At 31.2% G+C, this 16,864-nt stretch overlaps 2 protein-coding genes across 4 annotated transcripts; one reads left to right on the plus strand and one right to left on the minus strand.

The window, feature by feature from the left end:
• Nucleotides 1-917: 917 nt before the first annotated feature.
• LOC114394668 (cucumisin-like) lies at nt 918-5,619 on the minus strand. 3 transcript variants are annotated; one of them, XM_028356338.1, is made up of 11 exons: nt 5,483-5,619; nt 5,307-5,382; nt 5,062-5,150; nt 4,217-4,311; nt 3,872-4,115; nt 3,232-3,745; nt 2,786-2,889; nt 2,439-2,657; nt 2,239-2,350; nt 1,738-1,951; nt 918-1,634 (listed from the first exon to the last, which is right to left on the minus strand). In XM_028356338.1, the coding sequence occupies exons 1-11, from the start codon at nt 5,503-5,505 to the stop codon at nt 1,105-1,107; spliced, it is 2,220 nt and encodes a 739-aa protein (XP_028212139.1). In that variant the 5' UTR covers nt 5,506-5,619; the 3' UTR covers nt 918-1,104. The 3 variants fall into 3 exon arrangements, with proteins under 3 accessions (XP_028212139.1, XP_028212141.1, XP_028212140.1); XM_028356340.1 differs by lacking the exon at nt 5,307-5,382 and having other exon boundaries at nt 5,483-5,610; XM_028356339.1 differs by lacking the exon at nt 5,483-5,619 and having other exon boundaries at nt 5,307-5,469.
• Nucleotides 5,620-13,470: 7,851 nt separating this feature from the next.
• On the plus strand, nt 13,471-15,525 carry LOC114394493 (ras-related protein Rab11C-like). The gene is made up of 3 exons (XM_028356081.1): nt 13,471-13,608; nt 13,785-13,980; nt 14,862-15,525. The coding sequence occupies exons 2-3, from the start codon at nt 13,816-13,818 to the stop codon at nt 15,348-15,350; spliced, it is 654 nt and encodes a 217-aa protein (XP_028211882.1). The 5' UTR covers nt 13,471-13,608; nt 13,785-13,815; the 3' UTR covers nt 15,351-15,525.
• Nucleotides 15,526-16,864: the final 1,339 nt, after the last annotated feature.

Consider the following 16,864-nt stretch of genomic DNA (forward strand, 5'->3'; position numbering starts at 1 on the left):
CTTGCCCTGAAGCGGAAAACAACCATGTTTATTGAGTTATTATGTTGTTAAATAATTAAAAAGAAAAGACACAAAAAACTAGATTGATGCCTAAAATTTAAAATGGACTTAGGACTGCCCAATTTGTCTACTCTTTCTGGGCCTATTCAGGACCTAATAGACCATAGAACTATGTAATTTTGAAGGCTGGCTGGGATTATATGTTTCTTTTCCTTTCCAGTGGTGCTGTATCCTGCAATCCCACTATTATTTCTTACACTTTCCATTACATTTCAGAAAGTCCATTTCGGAAGGCAAAATTGCATTCCGCAATGCAATGGGAAATGCAGGAAGTTTTAGCCTTTTTTCAGTCACACATATGTTGATGGGATAGTCCATATCTGGAATCATGAAAATGAAACTATGAAGGAGAATGGACTAGTTAAATTCCTTTATTTTCACTGTCTCGGAAATATTATTAAGTTGTTGCTATGTCACTATGCCAGTATTAACCATCTAGTAGAAATAGTTATCTTTACATATTTTTTCTTCTATTAGTTTTGTTTCCTTTACAGACCATTAAAATATGGAAACCACATCTTTTTGGCGTCCTATTGTATAGATTCTACCCATGTGTTTATGTATCTTCAGTCATTGTTAAAAAAAAAGTAGCATATGCTTATCTGTTAAAAGGGTAGCATATAATGTGTTTCTCCTTTACTGATGGCTTGCCACAGTAAAGGATATGGGAAGAACAAATTATTGAAATTGGTATGCATAACAAAGATTGGATAAATTGAAATAATATAAAGTTGGACAGGTTTCATTAAATCCTGTTTTAACCGCCAAATCAGTTTATCTTATCGTGGGTGATACATACCTGCTAACCTTAATGAATGTGTAGATGAGAGTTATTAGAACTTGTGAAGTGTCAAGACTTAAGATAACTTGACTATCAGGTATTTAATGCCTGAATCAACTCGTGCCATTTAGAGTACTTTCAATATTTTATCATCAATAAAAATGAGAGCAGCCATTTTTGGCTGTTTAATACTAATATATATGAAAAACCCGCAAATGTTTAATGCTTTTGCTTCAAGTTATTTAATGCATTAACCTTGGCCATCATGCTGTATTGAACACAACAATGGGGCTCCTCACTTGGTACTTACCATCACCCCAAACCAAAGAGCCTGACACTATAGGTCCTTTTAGTTGTCCCTCAATTGTGAGCACAAATGTTTGCTTTTGGTTAAGAGAAGTGAATGGTAGAACACTGGGGTTTACCTTAATTTTCAGTCCCTCAGGAGAAGTGACAGTAGCTTTATATGTGGACGTTGGCGACCCAACATTTATAACAGTCCTGTTAAAACTGCCACTTATACTATTGGAGTTGGAGGGTGGGACAAAGAGTGCAAATGAAGCGTAGTTTAGATCCCTTGCTGAACCATTCTTTGTTTCAGGGCAGCTACTGTTATCTCCTGTGATGAGTTGTAAAGTCCTTGTACTATAGCCTTGTCCACATAAAAACCTTACATAGTCTATTTCACCAGCATCATATACTAAACCAGGGTACACAGCCTTGGAAGGATCAATTTGGCCTGAGCCGTATGCAAATTCTGCCTGAAGGTTAGTCTTTGGACTAAGTTGTTTAGCTGCAATGTGCACAAAGAAGAGTTAGCCAAGAGTATGATTCCAAATTCCAATACTAGTTGAGATCATGAGATGTGTCATCACTCATTTCATTTCTATTATCACCTGTTGTCATTAGAGCTGAACGAATAGCAGCAGGAGACCATGTTGGATGAAATGATTTAACATACGCTGCGGCTCCAGAAACATGTGGACAAGCCATTGAAGTTCCTGAGATTATATTGAAATTCAATGTTCTGTTGTCACCTTCAATGTCAGAAGGAGGGGAAACTGGAGACCAACTAGCTAGAATCGAAACTCCGGGAGCCACTAAATCCGGCTACAAAATGTCAAAAAGAAAAAGGAAAAAGAAGATTTAGGAGAGATAATCACCATAATGCTGAGAAATTACTGTATGAACCATTAGGTGTCTATAGTTCTAGCCAATCTCTATCTGATATCTGACAGAGTTTTATTAACTCTTTCTTGTAAATTAAAAAACTTGAATATGTACCATTTGGAGATTGTTGAGGACCATAGATACGTGGTGGTATGGGACTATACAATAGCTTCTCCATAAGCTAGATAAAGATAAATTTTCAGTCATAGAAAAACTAATTAAGGCACCTTGAGAATTTCAGGTGTAACAATGTTTGGGCCCCTTGAAGAGAAAGAGGCCACAACAGGAGCTATTGTATCTTTTGTCTCATCAGTCTTAAATATGGTTGCAGTTGGAGTCCTGCAAGAAAAGAAAAAAAATCAATATTAGGCAAGTATATATGGTTCTCTACACTCTTGTTAATGTAAGTAGCATCTTCAGTTGATACCTTGTAGAGTTTATGTAGTCATATACAGAGACACCATCCTGCAAGGCAAGGTAAGATCCAGGCAATGGAAAAGAGAGAGGAATATCTCTAAAACCTTGACCTTGTACCAATGCCCCAACAGCACCAGCATCGAAAGGGCCTGACACTTGGCTTCTGCTATCACAGAGAACAATTTTACCATGAACTAACTTTTTGTCCAACGAACCGCTGAAGCAAAACCTGCACTTTGGAAACATTTTCATTAACAAATTAGAGTATTTTGGAACTTGGTTTGGAATTGGAACTCGGCACTATTTGTTAGGACATGATGTTATACATCTTGAAGGATATCAGGGCCATGATGTTACCTTGATGACGATCCATCTATGCCTACGCCTTTGTTTGGTGCATCTCCACCATAAATTATAGGATACAATTCTCCCTTGAGATCAAATGTATTTATTGAGGTACCCTAAACATGGAACGGACAAATTGAATTCTTTATGATGTTATAATTTATAGAATAAATAATATATGCATGTAAACATTTTTTTACATTGTCATCCGATTACATATTACTATTCCTAGTAAATTTGTTGGTTTTTATGATAAATATTTTAAAATTTATACTAATGATGATTTTCTAATAGTTGACAATATAAAATATATACAAAAGGTGTTAATTTTTATAATGGCTGTCTTAAAAATTATACAAAGAATGAAGTCTTATTGATTGATAGTATAAAAAAACATTATTTTTAAGCCAGTATTCATATAATATAGTTCATCAAATAGGATAGAGAAGGTAATTTACCTCATAGGTGATTTTGTTACCTAATTCAACCTTGGTAACAAACTTCCTGTCTATGGTACTAGCAGCCACAGTAATTGACCAAGGCGAAAAGTTGGATAGGGAGGAAGGTCTTGGACCACCGTTTCCTGCTGAAGTTACTGTTAATGCTCCATTTCTCACAGCATGAAATGCTCCAATGGCTATTACATCTCTAAAGTAGCTTTCATCACTGAACCCTCCAAGAGAAACTGTTATTATGTCAACCCCATCTGCAATTGCATCATCAAATGCAGCAAGTATGTCTGCATCAGAACAACCATCAAACCAACACACTTTATACACAGCAATGCGTGCTTTTGTCGCGCCACCTCTTGCTGTTCCCTGACCAAGGCCTAACATGCTAGCTGTGCCAACTGGGTTCCCAGCTGCTGTTGATGCTACATGAGTGCCATGACCATCTATATCCCTCACAGATTTTGGATCATCATCGCTAAAAAATCCATCAGCTTTGTAAATCTTAGCCCCAATGATTTTACTACAAGAACATAGCAATATCTGTTAGTAATAGGGTACATTTTTGTGTGCCTCTAAATATTTTGAATGTTATCTATGTGTAATTGTGTATGTGGACTAAACTACAAGTTTACAACTAACTACATACTTATTGCATGTGAAATTTTTAGAAGTTTGGCAGGTGCCCTTCCATTTACTAGGTGGTGGACCGAATCCTTTGTCATTGAAGCTCTCAGATTCGGGCCAAATTCCAGAGTCAAGTACTGCAATGATGACATCACTTTCAGCTGGTGCTCTATTTGCTTGTAGTGGAAAGCCAATAAAATCCCATGATCTTGTTGTATGGAGTTGCTTCTTTTTATTAGGAAAGACAGCTACAACTCTATCATGTCCTGCATGGAGAGTATTCTTGGTTGGTGAATGTGTGAATCTAAGAATAAAAGACAGATGAGTTTTGAAAGAGGATAAAAGACAAAACAGTTTTTGTGCATACTAGCCATTCTATCGGCCTCCTCCTCCGTTAGCATAGCAACAAAGCCACTGAAACTACGCTTGAAGTGGTGTTGTACTAACTTGGGCTCAGCATTGCTGAAATTGTGAGTACAAATCAAGAAAAAAGTCAAGACAAAGGAGCCAATTAACCATGCATTTTTAGTTCTCTCTCTAGTCTCTTCAAATAATGACACTTTACATTGGCTACTTTTCAGTTTTCCTTTTGTCAATGCAGAAAACAAGGAGAATGATAGGTATTTTCCACTTTTGACTCATTCTTTTATTTTCTAAAACACTTTTCCTACCTAACAAAGCTTTGCAAGCAAAAAATAGGCTTGCCCACTGAGGATGGTGTAATGCAGTTACATTGTAGCCTATCAGTTCCATTAATAGCAGTCAATAAGTGAGACAGAGTGCTAATGCTATAACAAAAACAGCAATATAATGAACATAAAGGATTCTGTTTCATGTGACAGTATACTACAGCCAAGTGTCGATGACCAAATAAGAAAAATAGAGTTTTCTTATGTACCAAAAACAAAGTTGCTTCCTTTAGCTCTTGGAATCTTGTTACGTAAATTGACCAAGTCGTTTAGCTAAAACACTCAGTTTTCGTTTTCCTTTTCTTTTGAAATTTGGTAAGCACTTAAATTCAAATTTAATATTATAGAGTCTTTAACACTAGAATCATTTTTGTCATGACATTCAATCATACTTCTATCACGAGATCAATTTTAAGGGGATTTACTCTCAATAGATTGATTGCTACGATTTTGGAACTGACCAACCATCTGATTCAGAATTTGTGATGTCTAAAACATTTTTATTATGATATAATGTCATTACCTGTCTGCAACTTCTTGTAGCATGCTTGAATAAAGAGTCAACGCAGAAGCCTCATCATTCATGCTATTGCCAGTGTAGACAATGTAGCTCTGCATTCGGAACTTAGTTATAAAAAATAAGACACATGGTCTTCTCCTTAATTAGCTAAAACCATGAATAACATGGACCATAAGAATTTCAAAACCAAGACAAAAACATAGGGAAAAAGACTCAGAATAGCAAACAAAATAATGATATAGATTTGCCTTCAGTTGGGATGCTGAGTGACATATTTGAAGAAATGAAGCAAAGCAAAGAAGCATCAGCAAATGGGGAGAGGATCTACAAGTATCCATTGTCATGTTAGTTAAGACTCAGAAGGTTGCAGCCAAGTAGTTGGTGCTGTGCCGGTTTATATATACGTCCATTGACAGAGACATACCTTCCATCCATGCTTGATTCCATTGCAGCATTACGAGTTATCTATCTTTTCTCCAAAATTTTCCCACCAATCAAAGCAAAACGTGTCATAAAATAGAATATCAAAGGCTTCTACCCAGTTGAACGGTTCAAACTAAGAGATAAGTCTACCAACACAAAAAGGAAACGAAAAACATTGGCCACTGGGGCTTTAGCTCTTGGAAGGTAGCATCCAAGTTCTCATTAACTGAGAGTGACATCAATCCAACTGCAATTACACCATGATAAGCGTAACTTGTTAATTACATCCATCTATTCTTACACAAATCAAATTAAGGAAAAGAATTTATTTTGTCTACCCTTTGTCACACTTATAACATCCCAATTTTCGTAAACTAGATTAAAAATGATTGTTATTTATAAATAACTAGAATATAAAAAAATGATGAGATTTTTTAAATAAATAAATAAGGAGATATAATTATTAATTAAAATAATGATTTGAGAGAAAATAAAAAGGGTATTTTTTTTATTTATTTGATAGAGAATAAAATAAAATTTGTTTTTATAAACTAATAAATAATAAATAAATAGAGTAAATAATAGGTCGTAAATTCCCTAGTTATAAATAGTAACATGCTAGGTCAGTTTTGAGCACCACGTTCGCAACACAATTACGAGCATTATCACCGTTGGGAATTTCGATATTATGTCTGAGCTAAGAGAAATACCCCTCTTGTACCATTTTCCTTTCCCGCAGAAACTCAGAGCTGTCTCGGTAAAACTACGATCCCGGTTTCGTTAACCGTTGGATTTTTATGAAATTTGGATATGTTGTTCGAAATTCAATTTCGCACGCTTTCACCGTTGGGATTTGCGAGATAATATTTGTGGGGGGAGAAAAATAAATCGCATGGTGACAGTACAAGTGGAGGCCTCAATCCCTTCTCTGTCTCTTTGACGTTTGTGAATTCTACCGGAGCAGCTAGAGAAAAAAATTGGAGGAATCTCAGAGAATTGCTAGAGATGCTGCTATCGCTGGCTAAAGACACGTGAGCCCGCTTAGAGGTAAGGGATGAGTTATTCACAATTGGGAATTAGTGAGAACATGTGTAGGGATCCTTAGAGATATCAATTGGAATGAGTTTTGGGGTGTTTTTGTAATTTTCATTTTATCCTTATAATTATTACAGTGAATTATATATGTTTGACAAACCAATTGTTGTGGAATTGATATGCTATTGTGTTGAGCGTGAACCCTATAAATCGATTACTTTTTCTAATTAATATGAATTGATGAAATAAAGGAGAAATTTAGAGAGAGATAATGATTTTGTATTTTCTCTTTTTCTTGTTGTTTAGGTTTTTATATATAATTTAAAAAGTTAATATCATAATTGAAATTGACCAAAGTGTTCATATAATTATTTAGAATTTGTGCATTGAAAGCTTACTTTGTAATTTGTGATTCAATATGATGTATGCTAGCTTATATATATATAGAGGTTGTTATTTATTAATAATTTATGTAAATAATATTGTAGAGTATTATAGTATGATTCCAAAAATTATTAAGTGTTGGAGTTTGAGAATATTATGGTTAAATTTGATGAACATGTGTATGTTGTACCTTATGAATATCATTAGGAATGTTATGAGATGGTTGATGTGATGTTATGAGATGTTAAAGTGTGGACATGATATTCAATTGTAAATAAGTGAATGTGTTTAACACTTGATGTTACATTAATTATATTGTGAGCTATGAATTATACAATAACCTGACCAGTGTTTATGCGCAGTGTTAAAGAGAAAGTGTAGGTTCATAGTTAGGAACCAGTGTTAAATTGTAGCGCAATTGTGTTAAACATGTTTGAAACATAAGTGTGAGGTCGTGGTATTGTATAATTCATTAGCAGTGCTAATAAATGAAATATGTGATGAATTGTGGAATAATATGTTGCCTTGAGATTATAATATTGTTATTGAGATTGAGTAAAAGTGTAAAGTAGAACATGTGTTAAATTGTGAGATACGTGAAAACATGTGATGGTGGATTGTGACATTATGAGATGTGCAATTGTGAATGAGTTTTGGTTGTGAATAAGTGTATGATTAACTCTTGATGTGACATTATTTGTGTTATAAGTTGTGAATTGTACAATAATCCGACCAGTGTTATCTTGAGAAAAGTGTAAATGCGCAGGGTTAAAGAGAAAGTGTAGGTTTTCTATTTAGGAACCAGTGTTAAAGAGAAAGTGTAGGTTCCTATTTAGGAACCAGTGTTAAATTGTAGCACAATATGTTGTACGTGCTTAAGACATGAGTGTGAGGTCGTGGGTATTGTATAATTCACTAGCAGTGCCTGTGTGCTAAAATGATTTTAGGGGTTGGACCTGAATCAGGAGGGAGAGACCCTGACGGACTCTTCGGAGTGTAGGTCTTGGGAGTCACCGGGTTTGAGTGCTCCTTTAAGCCTATGCTAATCCCATATGGTTGGAGCATTCTCGCAAAACATCGTGGCCCTGACTGGTCTCCCTATGATCTTACTTAGTGAGAGTGACCTGACAAACCCATTGTGTAGTGTGTCTTGTTATGTACTCCTAAGCGCCCCAGGGTGATTTTTCACTGACATGGTACCACATTACATATAGGATTGAGTCTTAGCATAACTGTCTCATGCGCTTGCTAATTGTTTATTATGAAATTGATGTGTTATTATGTCTTGATCAGAGAATGTGATTTTTGTGTAATGTGATTGCTGACTGAAAAGTGTGATTGATGGATGAAAAGTGAACTTTGAATGACAAAGTGGTGAAATTACGTGAATTACGTGTAAGTAAATTTTATTTAGTTTATATGATATGTATATCTAATTATCTTGTTTCTCTATTAGTTAGGAATGTGATAACTCACTCCCCGTGTGTTGTTTGTATTTTGCTTTATTATATTGTTGAGATGTTTAATTAGTTTATAAATATTTTGTTATTATTTTTATGTGAAATAGACTCATACAAGTTTACGAATTAAGTTCACGAGTCAAATTTATGAAACTCTTATGAGTTTTTGCATAAATTCTCGAGTTTAATAATCTTGTTGATAATCATAATGATGAAAAACATTTGAAGTCACATGTCATGCACTGCTTGCAGTCCAAGCTAGTGGGGTTGAAATCAATATCAGACCCATAAATCCATCCACATCTAAATAAATTAAAATGTTCTATGCATCCGTGAATGTTGTTAGATTAGATTGGAGCCTGCTTAGTGAGTTATATACATTGAAGAAACTGTTAAATTATGAGATGGCTAAAATGTTCAATTTGCTAATTTTAGTTTTCCTTATCAACCTCGTTAAAATTGAGTGTAGTGTAGGGTCCATGTGTAGATAACTCGCTATGTTATGTATTTCGTTATCATAATAATCAACAAGTTGACTAGGTCTTTTGGAAATTGTTTTTAGCATGGGACCATCTGCCATTTTCCAACAAGTAAGCAAAAGAACAAAATTAGTTGCTTGCAACTTTGCTTCTCATGATATATCTATTAATTTTGGTAGTTATAAGATTAGTTGAGTGATTAAAAGAAAAAAAAAAGAGAGAGAGGGAGAGACAGTGATTTGAATCTTTCACACTAATAAACTAATCACTAATATTTATCAATAATATTTTATATTCCTTTTCTAAGTTCCAAGTCGGAAACCTCTTTTAAGTCAATTCCCTCTCCATCCAAATCATAGTTATTCATCATCACATGTAATGGTTCACTGCTATTGGTCAATTAGTGTCAAGAATAGTCATTGTAATAAAGACAACCAATATATTCTGTGAGTGGGTTATTGGCCAACCGATCAATATCCAAAAGGTTGCACAATTTACAATTTGGATTAACGTTTATCATTCTTTATTAACACTGGTGACGAATTGAACAATGCAAAACAAATTGATCGATTAATATAGACCATAAGATATGATGAGCAACTGTTATTTAGCTAATTGGAGAAAAGCCGAACAGAAAATTGGCTGGAAGTTTCTTATCCAACAGAAGGAGATGGGATATTTAATTCAATTTTGTTATGCCATCATAAAAAAGACATAACATCGTGCTTACGTACGTGACACTGTATGCAATTACCTATATCTGTCAATTACTCCAGTTTTTATTATTTTTATGCACACTCATATTCCAAAGTGAGGTGCATCATCAACACTTGGAATTTCTTGCTTATTCACGCGTTTAGAGAGGACAACAATTGGCTAAAATTGGAACTTTGTCAGTGGAGTGCCTGATTTGGTTATGCTTCATGATCCCCAGCTAGTCTTGGTCTCTTGGACATAGAGCTGGGCTGACTTGGCCTGTTACTAGTTAGACTAGGCTAAATTGGCCCATGTTCTTGCTCTAAAAAAAAGGTATGGGAAAAATAGGCTTAGTAGTTTTTGAGCATACATTTTACCGGCCTGTTTGACCTCCCGAGTTAGACCAAATTGACTCAGTTTTTTTTTTTAGATTTTCAATTTTGATCTCTAGTTTTGATTTGGCCATTCTGGCTGATGCTGTGTCTGAGAGTTAACTTCCTTAGTCCTGATTATTTATTTATTTATTTTGCTTTGCAGATTACTTCACTTTGTATTTCAAGCCTCTTCTTTAATGTGTTATTCATCATCTATTTTTTTAATTCAAGTTTCTCTTAGTTTTACTGCACTTCTCTTACAATTCTTCATTTAAATTGCTTTCAAGTTAATTGCTTTAATTTGTTTAAATTTAATGAATTTGATTTTTACTTTCTTTTTCTTTTGAATTTCAATAAGTTTCTGCTTTCCATTTTCTAGTTTATTTTCACTTCTTGAATTTCTTTTGATCTTCAAAGTTTATTTTAATTTTCTTTTCTCTATAATTTTTTTCGACAAATATTAATTGTTAATTGTTAGAATTTTATTAGTAGGAGAAATTCAACCCACCACCTTCCCTCTTTTCCTTCTCCTTCTCCTTTTGTGTGTGGTGCTTTAGAAGTTTACATGTTTTATTTACATTTACCATCTAAATTCTAATTAATTTCTTTTAAAGTTGTCTTTTCAATTATTTCATTTTTTATTTTAACTTTGCAATTCTTAATTTACATCTTTTTACTTGCTTTCATTGATCTAATTGGATTAATAGTCTACATCTACAATTTGGTTTCTTCAATATATTAAAATGAATAAATGCTTCTTTTTTTTGCAAGTATTATACGTGTTGAAGAATGCTAAGTTATTTTGTTAGTTTTATTTAGTTGATTGATAACCAAATCGAAATTGGTTATTCATTCTTGTTTTGCTAGTTAAGATCTTAATCAAGTTGATGAATTAAGATTTTGATTCATGTATATGGCATCAATTGAAAGTTAGATATTATTGACTAATTAAAAGCCTTAAAAAAGGATTTTGACTTGCTAAAATCCTTAAAATTAAATCAATTTTTTTTCGTCAAGCCGCCTAACGCGTAGGTTATTTATTGTTAGGGTCGATGAAGACATAGGTTGCATTCAATTGATCTGGTTGATAAAGATTGGAGGGAAAGCGGAAAAGGACCGTTGCTTAGGTTTAAAGTTCAGAATGTGACAAATATCAGCTCTGCAAGGGACCCGAGAGTGAAATAATGAAAGAGAAAAACAAAGGTTGCCATGTTGGTGGGACTTGGGAGTGGGAGATCAGTCTATAGTCTATACAATGCCTAGTCTAATAGCATTGCTTTCAGGACAGGGAGGAATTGGAATGTTTGAAGTTCCATTAATTTAAATTAGTTTTAGGGGAAAGTAATTTAATTTTTACTCTTAACTTCATTTTTCTCTCCCTAATTTAAAAATAATTTTAGTCACCAAAATTTTGAAATAGTTCACTTTTTTTCTCTCTCTAATTTGCTATGATTTTAGTCTCTAATAAGAATCAAAAGTAAAATATTTCCAAATTAGGAAACAAATTAACACACATATTACGGAGTGGTGTAAGGACTAAAAGGAATGGATTAATATATTTAATGATGTGAGAGAGAAATGTTGAAATAAGAAAGAATTATTAGGAAAAAAGTATTAAATTAGAAATTTGTTTTCATATTATTTTTTATTTATTTTTATTAATTATCACAGTATGATTAAATTAATGCATAACTATTTAGTCCTTATGTATTTATTCTTTTAAAATAATTCAACGCTTTATTGTAATTAATAAATGAAAAATATTTATTTTTTAAAATTGAGTAATGAAAATTTAATTTTTTTAATAAGCACATATAAATTATTTGAGTTAAGATATCATTCCTATGTCCATTAATTTGGAATTGGAATTTAGATCAATGTTATGTTGATGACGGGAAAAAACTATTCTAGGTTGTGTTTGGTTTAGATGATGAAAATAAAAATAAAAAATGTAAAAGATATAGATCTCATGTACATGAGACCCATAAAATTTTTATCTTATTTCTCTCATCTTTCCTTAAACCAAACATAATCCTTAAATAAGCTATCAATGTAATTTCATTTATTGATAAAAGAGACATATACTTGGAAAGAGAAGACAAAAAATAATTATATTCGATAAAAAAAATATGTTTTTCTCATCCAACATGACTATATGATGTTAGCTAAACAATATGGAATGAATTTATTAATTTGATATTATGTGTTAAAATATAGATATTGATTTTTAAATTCAAATGGACTAAATTTAAGTAATAATAATTATTAAAAGTAAAAAAATTATGAAATATTCAATGTAAGAGAAACGATATAATATAATTTAAATACACCGATACTGTAAAAGTGTTCTTTATATTGTTATTCAATCATTTATCATGTATGTAATATTGTTGACTTTTCTAATATTTACTTACAAATTCATACTTAAGATGATTTTTAATTGATTAATATTGTAAAATCTTTACATTAGCAATGCATAAACTCTATTTTATTTTGAGAAATTTTTTCTAACTCGAAAATGAATATTTAAATTGCACACACACGAAAAAAAATTAAATGGTAAATAGTTACACTAGGGGTTAAAAAGAAGGATCAACATCACATTGGTCTGACAGAAATTAAGTTTGAATTTCTTAAGAAAGATTTCAAATTCAAACCATATAAATAAATAAAAATATAATTAAGAGAAAAAATCTCACTAAAAAAGATTAATGAGATTTTTTGATAGAGATAAGTCATCAACCAATAATATGATTATTAAAAAAATAAAAGATAAAAGGAAAACTTCTATTTAAAGACAACAAAAGTCCAAAGAAATGATCCTTTATTTTAAGGTTATTTTTAATTTTCTCTCATTGATTTTTTTTTCACTTAATTTTTTACCTAAGTAGCAGTTTTTTTCCTTAAACTCGATAAGTTTTGTTATATGATAATAAATTCAAACAAAAGTGAATATTCATTAACTTTGATGATAAATGGCAATTAAAAAACCTAAGTCTAGTACCACTCATAACAATGATATCTTAGTATAGTTAAGGTCTATTAAGAATATGACATAGCAATTTAATGTGTATTTGGATGAGGGTCAATAAAATTGATTTAAAAAAATGATTTTACAAAATTAATTTTAGTTAAAATTGATTTTGAAGCCATGTAATTTATAGTTGAATATTTTTATCATAAAATCAAAGTTATGAATAAATCTCATTACAAATTTTTTTATGTAACGCAAAAATTACTTAGAATTATTTTAATTCAGAATTGATTCTGAATTTTTCTTTAATATAAAATCAAACATATAAAAATATATAAAAAAATTAATTCCATCAATTTTTTAATGTGAAACCTAACAAGCACTTTGAAAAAAAATTATCGGTGAATATGTATAGTAAGAAAAATAAAAGTGCAAGAGAAGAAGAGAGACATTGGAAAGAACATCATTGTTCTAACTTTTACGTGCACATGATCAAAAAAAGGAAATGGAAAAGTAACACTGCCGAGGTTCGCGTAATGTACTCCACACGAATGACCGTTCAAAGTGCCTTGTCGTCCGTTTATTCTGTTTGCACCAACTCGGTGTTTGCCTTTCAAAATGCCTTTTCTTCTCTCTCTTTCTCCTTTTCTCTCCCAACTTTGAATCTTCAATCCCTGCATTCATCTATCATCATCACCCCACTTTGCTTTCACCATCTTTTTATGGTTAGTACCCTTCATCATCTCTCCATTGTTTTGGTAGTTACACTTTGCTAATGTCATATTCGATCATCTTAATTTCTCTCTCGCTATCTCTTTTGTTATGCTTGAATCTTTTGATCATGTGATTATTGAGATTCATGTATGTATTTGATTTTGGAAATCATTTTCCATTGGGGCAGCTGGTCTCGGGTGGTGTCGGGTGTTGGAAGCATGGCATACAAAGTGGACCATGAATACGACTATCTCTTCAAGATCGTACTCATTGGAGACTCTGGTGTTGGAAAATCCAACATTCTCTCTAGGTTTACCCGAAATGAGTTCTGCTTGGAGTCTAAGTCTACCATTGGGGTTGAATTCGCAACCAGAACCTTACAGGTTGGTTTATTTCTTTTCCTGAAATTTTGTGAAACATCAACTATGATTCTGTTATTCTCAATTTGAGTGATGGTGGGCGTAGTTCAAAAACTAATTAAATTTATGCCATTTTATCATTGGGATTTTTGTTGATTACCCTCTGTTAGTTTGGTGGTGACCATGCTAATAATGTGATAAGAATGCAACTTGATGACCATGATAAAATAATGTAAATGTTATAGTTTTACATATATTTTGTATACATAATGTCACAAAGGATGTGCACCATTGAAATGACAAATAAAAGTTTGACAGAGAGAAAAATAATGGACGATAATGATGAGAGTTATATGGATTAATTATGTTTATGAAAAAAAGCTTTCTTGTGTGTGAGGTAGTATTTTGGTAATATTATCCCAAAATAAAAGCATAAACTTTTCAAACTTTAAGATAAATGCAATGCAAAATACACCTATAATAAGCAAGCCTTTTCCCCTTGAGTGGAGTTGGTAAAATAAATTAAATGATGCCACAACCAAGGCTTTGTAAAACATCAATTTTTTTTTTAGCCTCCACGACTGTATCATGATCATAATTGTGGTACATTGGCTGCATTTATCTGTAATATTCCGTAACGTGAAGGATCGCGATGAAACTGTGACCGTGACCAAGACAATGACCATAATAATGTGGTGAACTATGCCTACAAACTCTTAACCGTTTCATTTATAATTTTGTCTATACTCGATCAGTTGCAGTTCCACAAAACTTGATACGTTGAAGCAAGCAAAGATATTTTCATTTTGGATCAATTTATGTTACATGTTCCAATGATATGTCTATGAAAAATAAGAAGAAACTAAATTTCCTTGAAACACTTGTTTGTTTGACATATATTATAGGTAGAGGGGAAGACTGTGAAGGCACAAATATGGGACACAGCGGGTCAAGAGAGGTACCGAGCTATAACAAGTGCATACTACAGAGGAGCAGTGGGTGCCTTATTGGTGTATGACATAACCAAGAGGCAAACATTTGAGAATGTACAAAGGTGGCTCCGTGAACTGAGGGACCATGCAGACTCCAACATTGTTATTATGATGGCTGGAAACAAGTCTGATCTCAACCATCTCAGAGCAGTCTCTACTGATGATGCTCAGAATTTGGCTGAGAGAGAGGCTCTCTCATTCCTAGAGACTTCAGCATTAGAGGCCTTCAATGTTGAGAAAGCATTTCAAACCATTTTGTTTGACATATACCAAATTATGAGTAAAAAGGCACTGGCTGCACAGGGAGCAGCTTCCACTACTAGCCTTCCTCATGGGACTACCATAAATGTCTCAAATATGTCAGGTAGTGTGGAGAAGAAATCAGCTTGTTGCTCCAATTAATTAATGTTGTAGAAAAAAGGTGACTGAGGAGGATCAAGTTTTCTCAGGGTATCTTCTTTTTTTGTATTTGAAAAAACACAAATGACATGAGGAACAGTCGTTACCTTCTGCTACATTTTCTTTTTTATTATGGAGACAAGAGGCAGATCTTTAGCCTCTCTCTCTCTCTCTCTTTTTTTAAGAAACACAACAGAAAATGAATATATATGACAAGTGTTAACAATTTGTAGTCCTGGCTTTCGTATACTGATTCTTAGATTCATACATGCATTCGGATGTTGGAGCTTGGTCTTAGTGCATCGTTAATTAATTAGTACGTAGTAATAAGCTTAAATTATAATTTTTGTTTTCTTATAATTTTAACTTTCTGATTTTTGTCCGCCTATTTTTAAATCAAAACATTAAGTTTTTTTTAATAAATAATCTTTGTCTTTCCATCATTGATCTTTGACCACTAAGACTTTTATTTTATTTAATTGATTTTATAAATACTATTTTATATGTATTATTAGTCAAAATTTATTAATTTTTTTTAATTATAAAATTTATAACTTAAAATAAAATATTTAATATTTAAATATATTTAACATTTCATTTTACATGTATTTATTTTTATTATAAAATTTTGTTTTAATAAAAATTAATAAATTATTATATATAAAAATTTGTTCTTATTTTACTATAATTTAAAAAAATCCATAAACTAATATATATATTATTTTAAAAAATTATTTTACGTAATTTGTAAATACAAATTACGTAAATATAAAATAATATTTAAATAATCCAAAAATTACAAATTTATTACTTTTTATAATTAAATAAAAAATTGTATTATTTATATATAAAAATAAATATATATAATTTTTTATATATTACATAAAATAATTTATATAAATAATTTTCTTGATTTATACAATTGGTATTAAAAAGAACTTATTTAATAAATAACTTTTTATTGTTAAAACGAAAAGATTAATATGTAACTTTCCTAAAAAAATTAAATATTAAAAATTTTCAATTTATATAATTAGATTAAAAAATAATTTACATATTAAAATAAATTTATATAATTTACATATTAATTGATTCGATTATATTGATTTATATAATTAGAGTAAAATAATATGTATATTAAAATCATTTTACAAAATAATTTATATATTAATTTATGAAAGTTAATGATAAAGTGATAAAATTAAAATAATAATATGTAAACTACTTAAAATAAAAATATATAAAATGATATAAAATAAAATTAAAAATATTTACATATTAAATATTTTATAATTCATAAAATTAATAATTTTAGACTAATGATACATAGAAAATAATATTTATAAAATTATCTAAACAAAACAAGTATTTTAATTATTTATTATTTTATATTTCAATAAAATATTATGAATTTAACATTTAGCAAGATATTTTTATTTTTATTTTATTTAATTTTTTTTCACATAATTATCGTGTCAATTTAACCTAATAATAATTAAGTTGTGTGCAGTTTCACA

Source organism: Glycine soja, chromosome 18 (assembly GCF_004193775.1).
Source record: "Glycine soja cultivar W05 chromosome 18, ASM419377v2, whole genome shotgun sequence".
In the NCBI taxonomy this organism is placed as follows: domain Eukaryota; kingdom Viridiplantae; phylum Streptophyta; class Magnoliopsida; order Fabales; family Fabaceae; genus Glycine; species Glycine soja.

Excerpts from the sequence above, each read along its gene's own strand:
- LOC114394668 (XM_028356338.1), bottom strand. The coding sequence starts at position 5,505 with ATGGAATCAAGCATGGATGGAAG. Across the intron at positions 3,746-3,871 it reads AAAAATTTCACATGCAATAA|TAAAATCATTGGGGCTAAGA; the intron begins GTATGTAGTTAG and ends ATGTTCTTGTAG. Across the intron at positions 2,658-2,785 it reads ATAGATGGATCGTCATCAAG|GTTTTGCTTCAGCGGTTCGT; the intron begins GTAACATCATGG and ends TCCAAAGTGCAG.
- LOC114394493 (XM_028356081.1), top strand. The coding sequence starts at position 13,816 with ATGGCATACAAAGTGGACCATGAATACGACTATCTCTTCAAGATCGTA. Across the intron at positions 13,981-14,861 it reads TCGCAACCAGAACCTTACAG|GTAGAGGGGAAGACTGTGAA; the intron begins GTTGGTTTATTT and ends CATATATTATAG.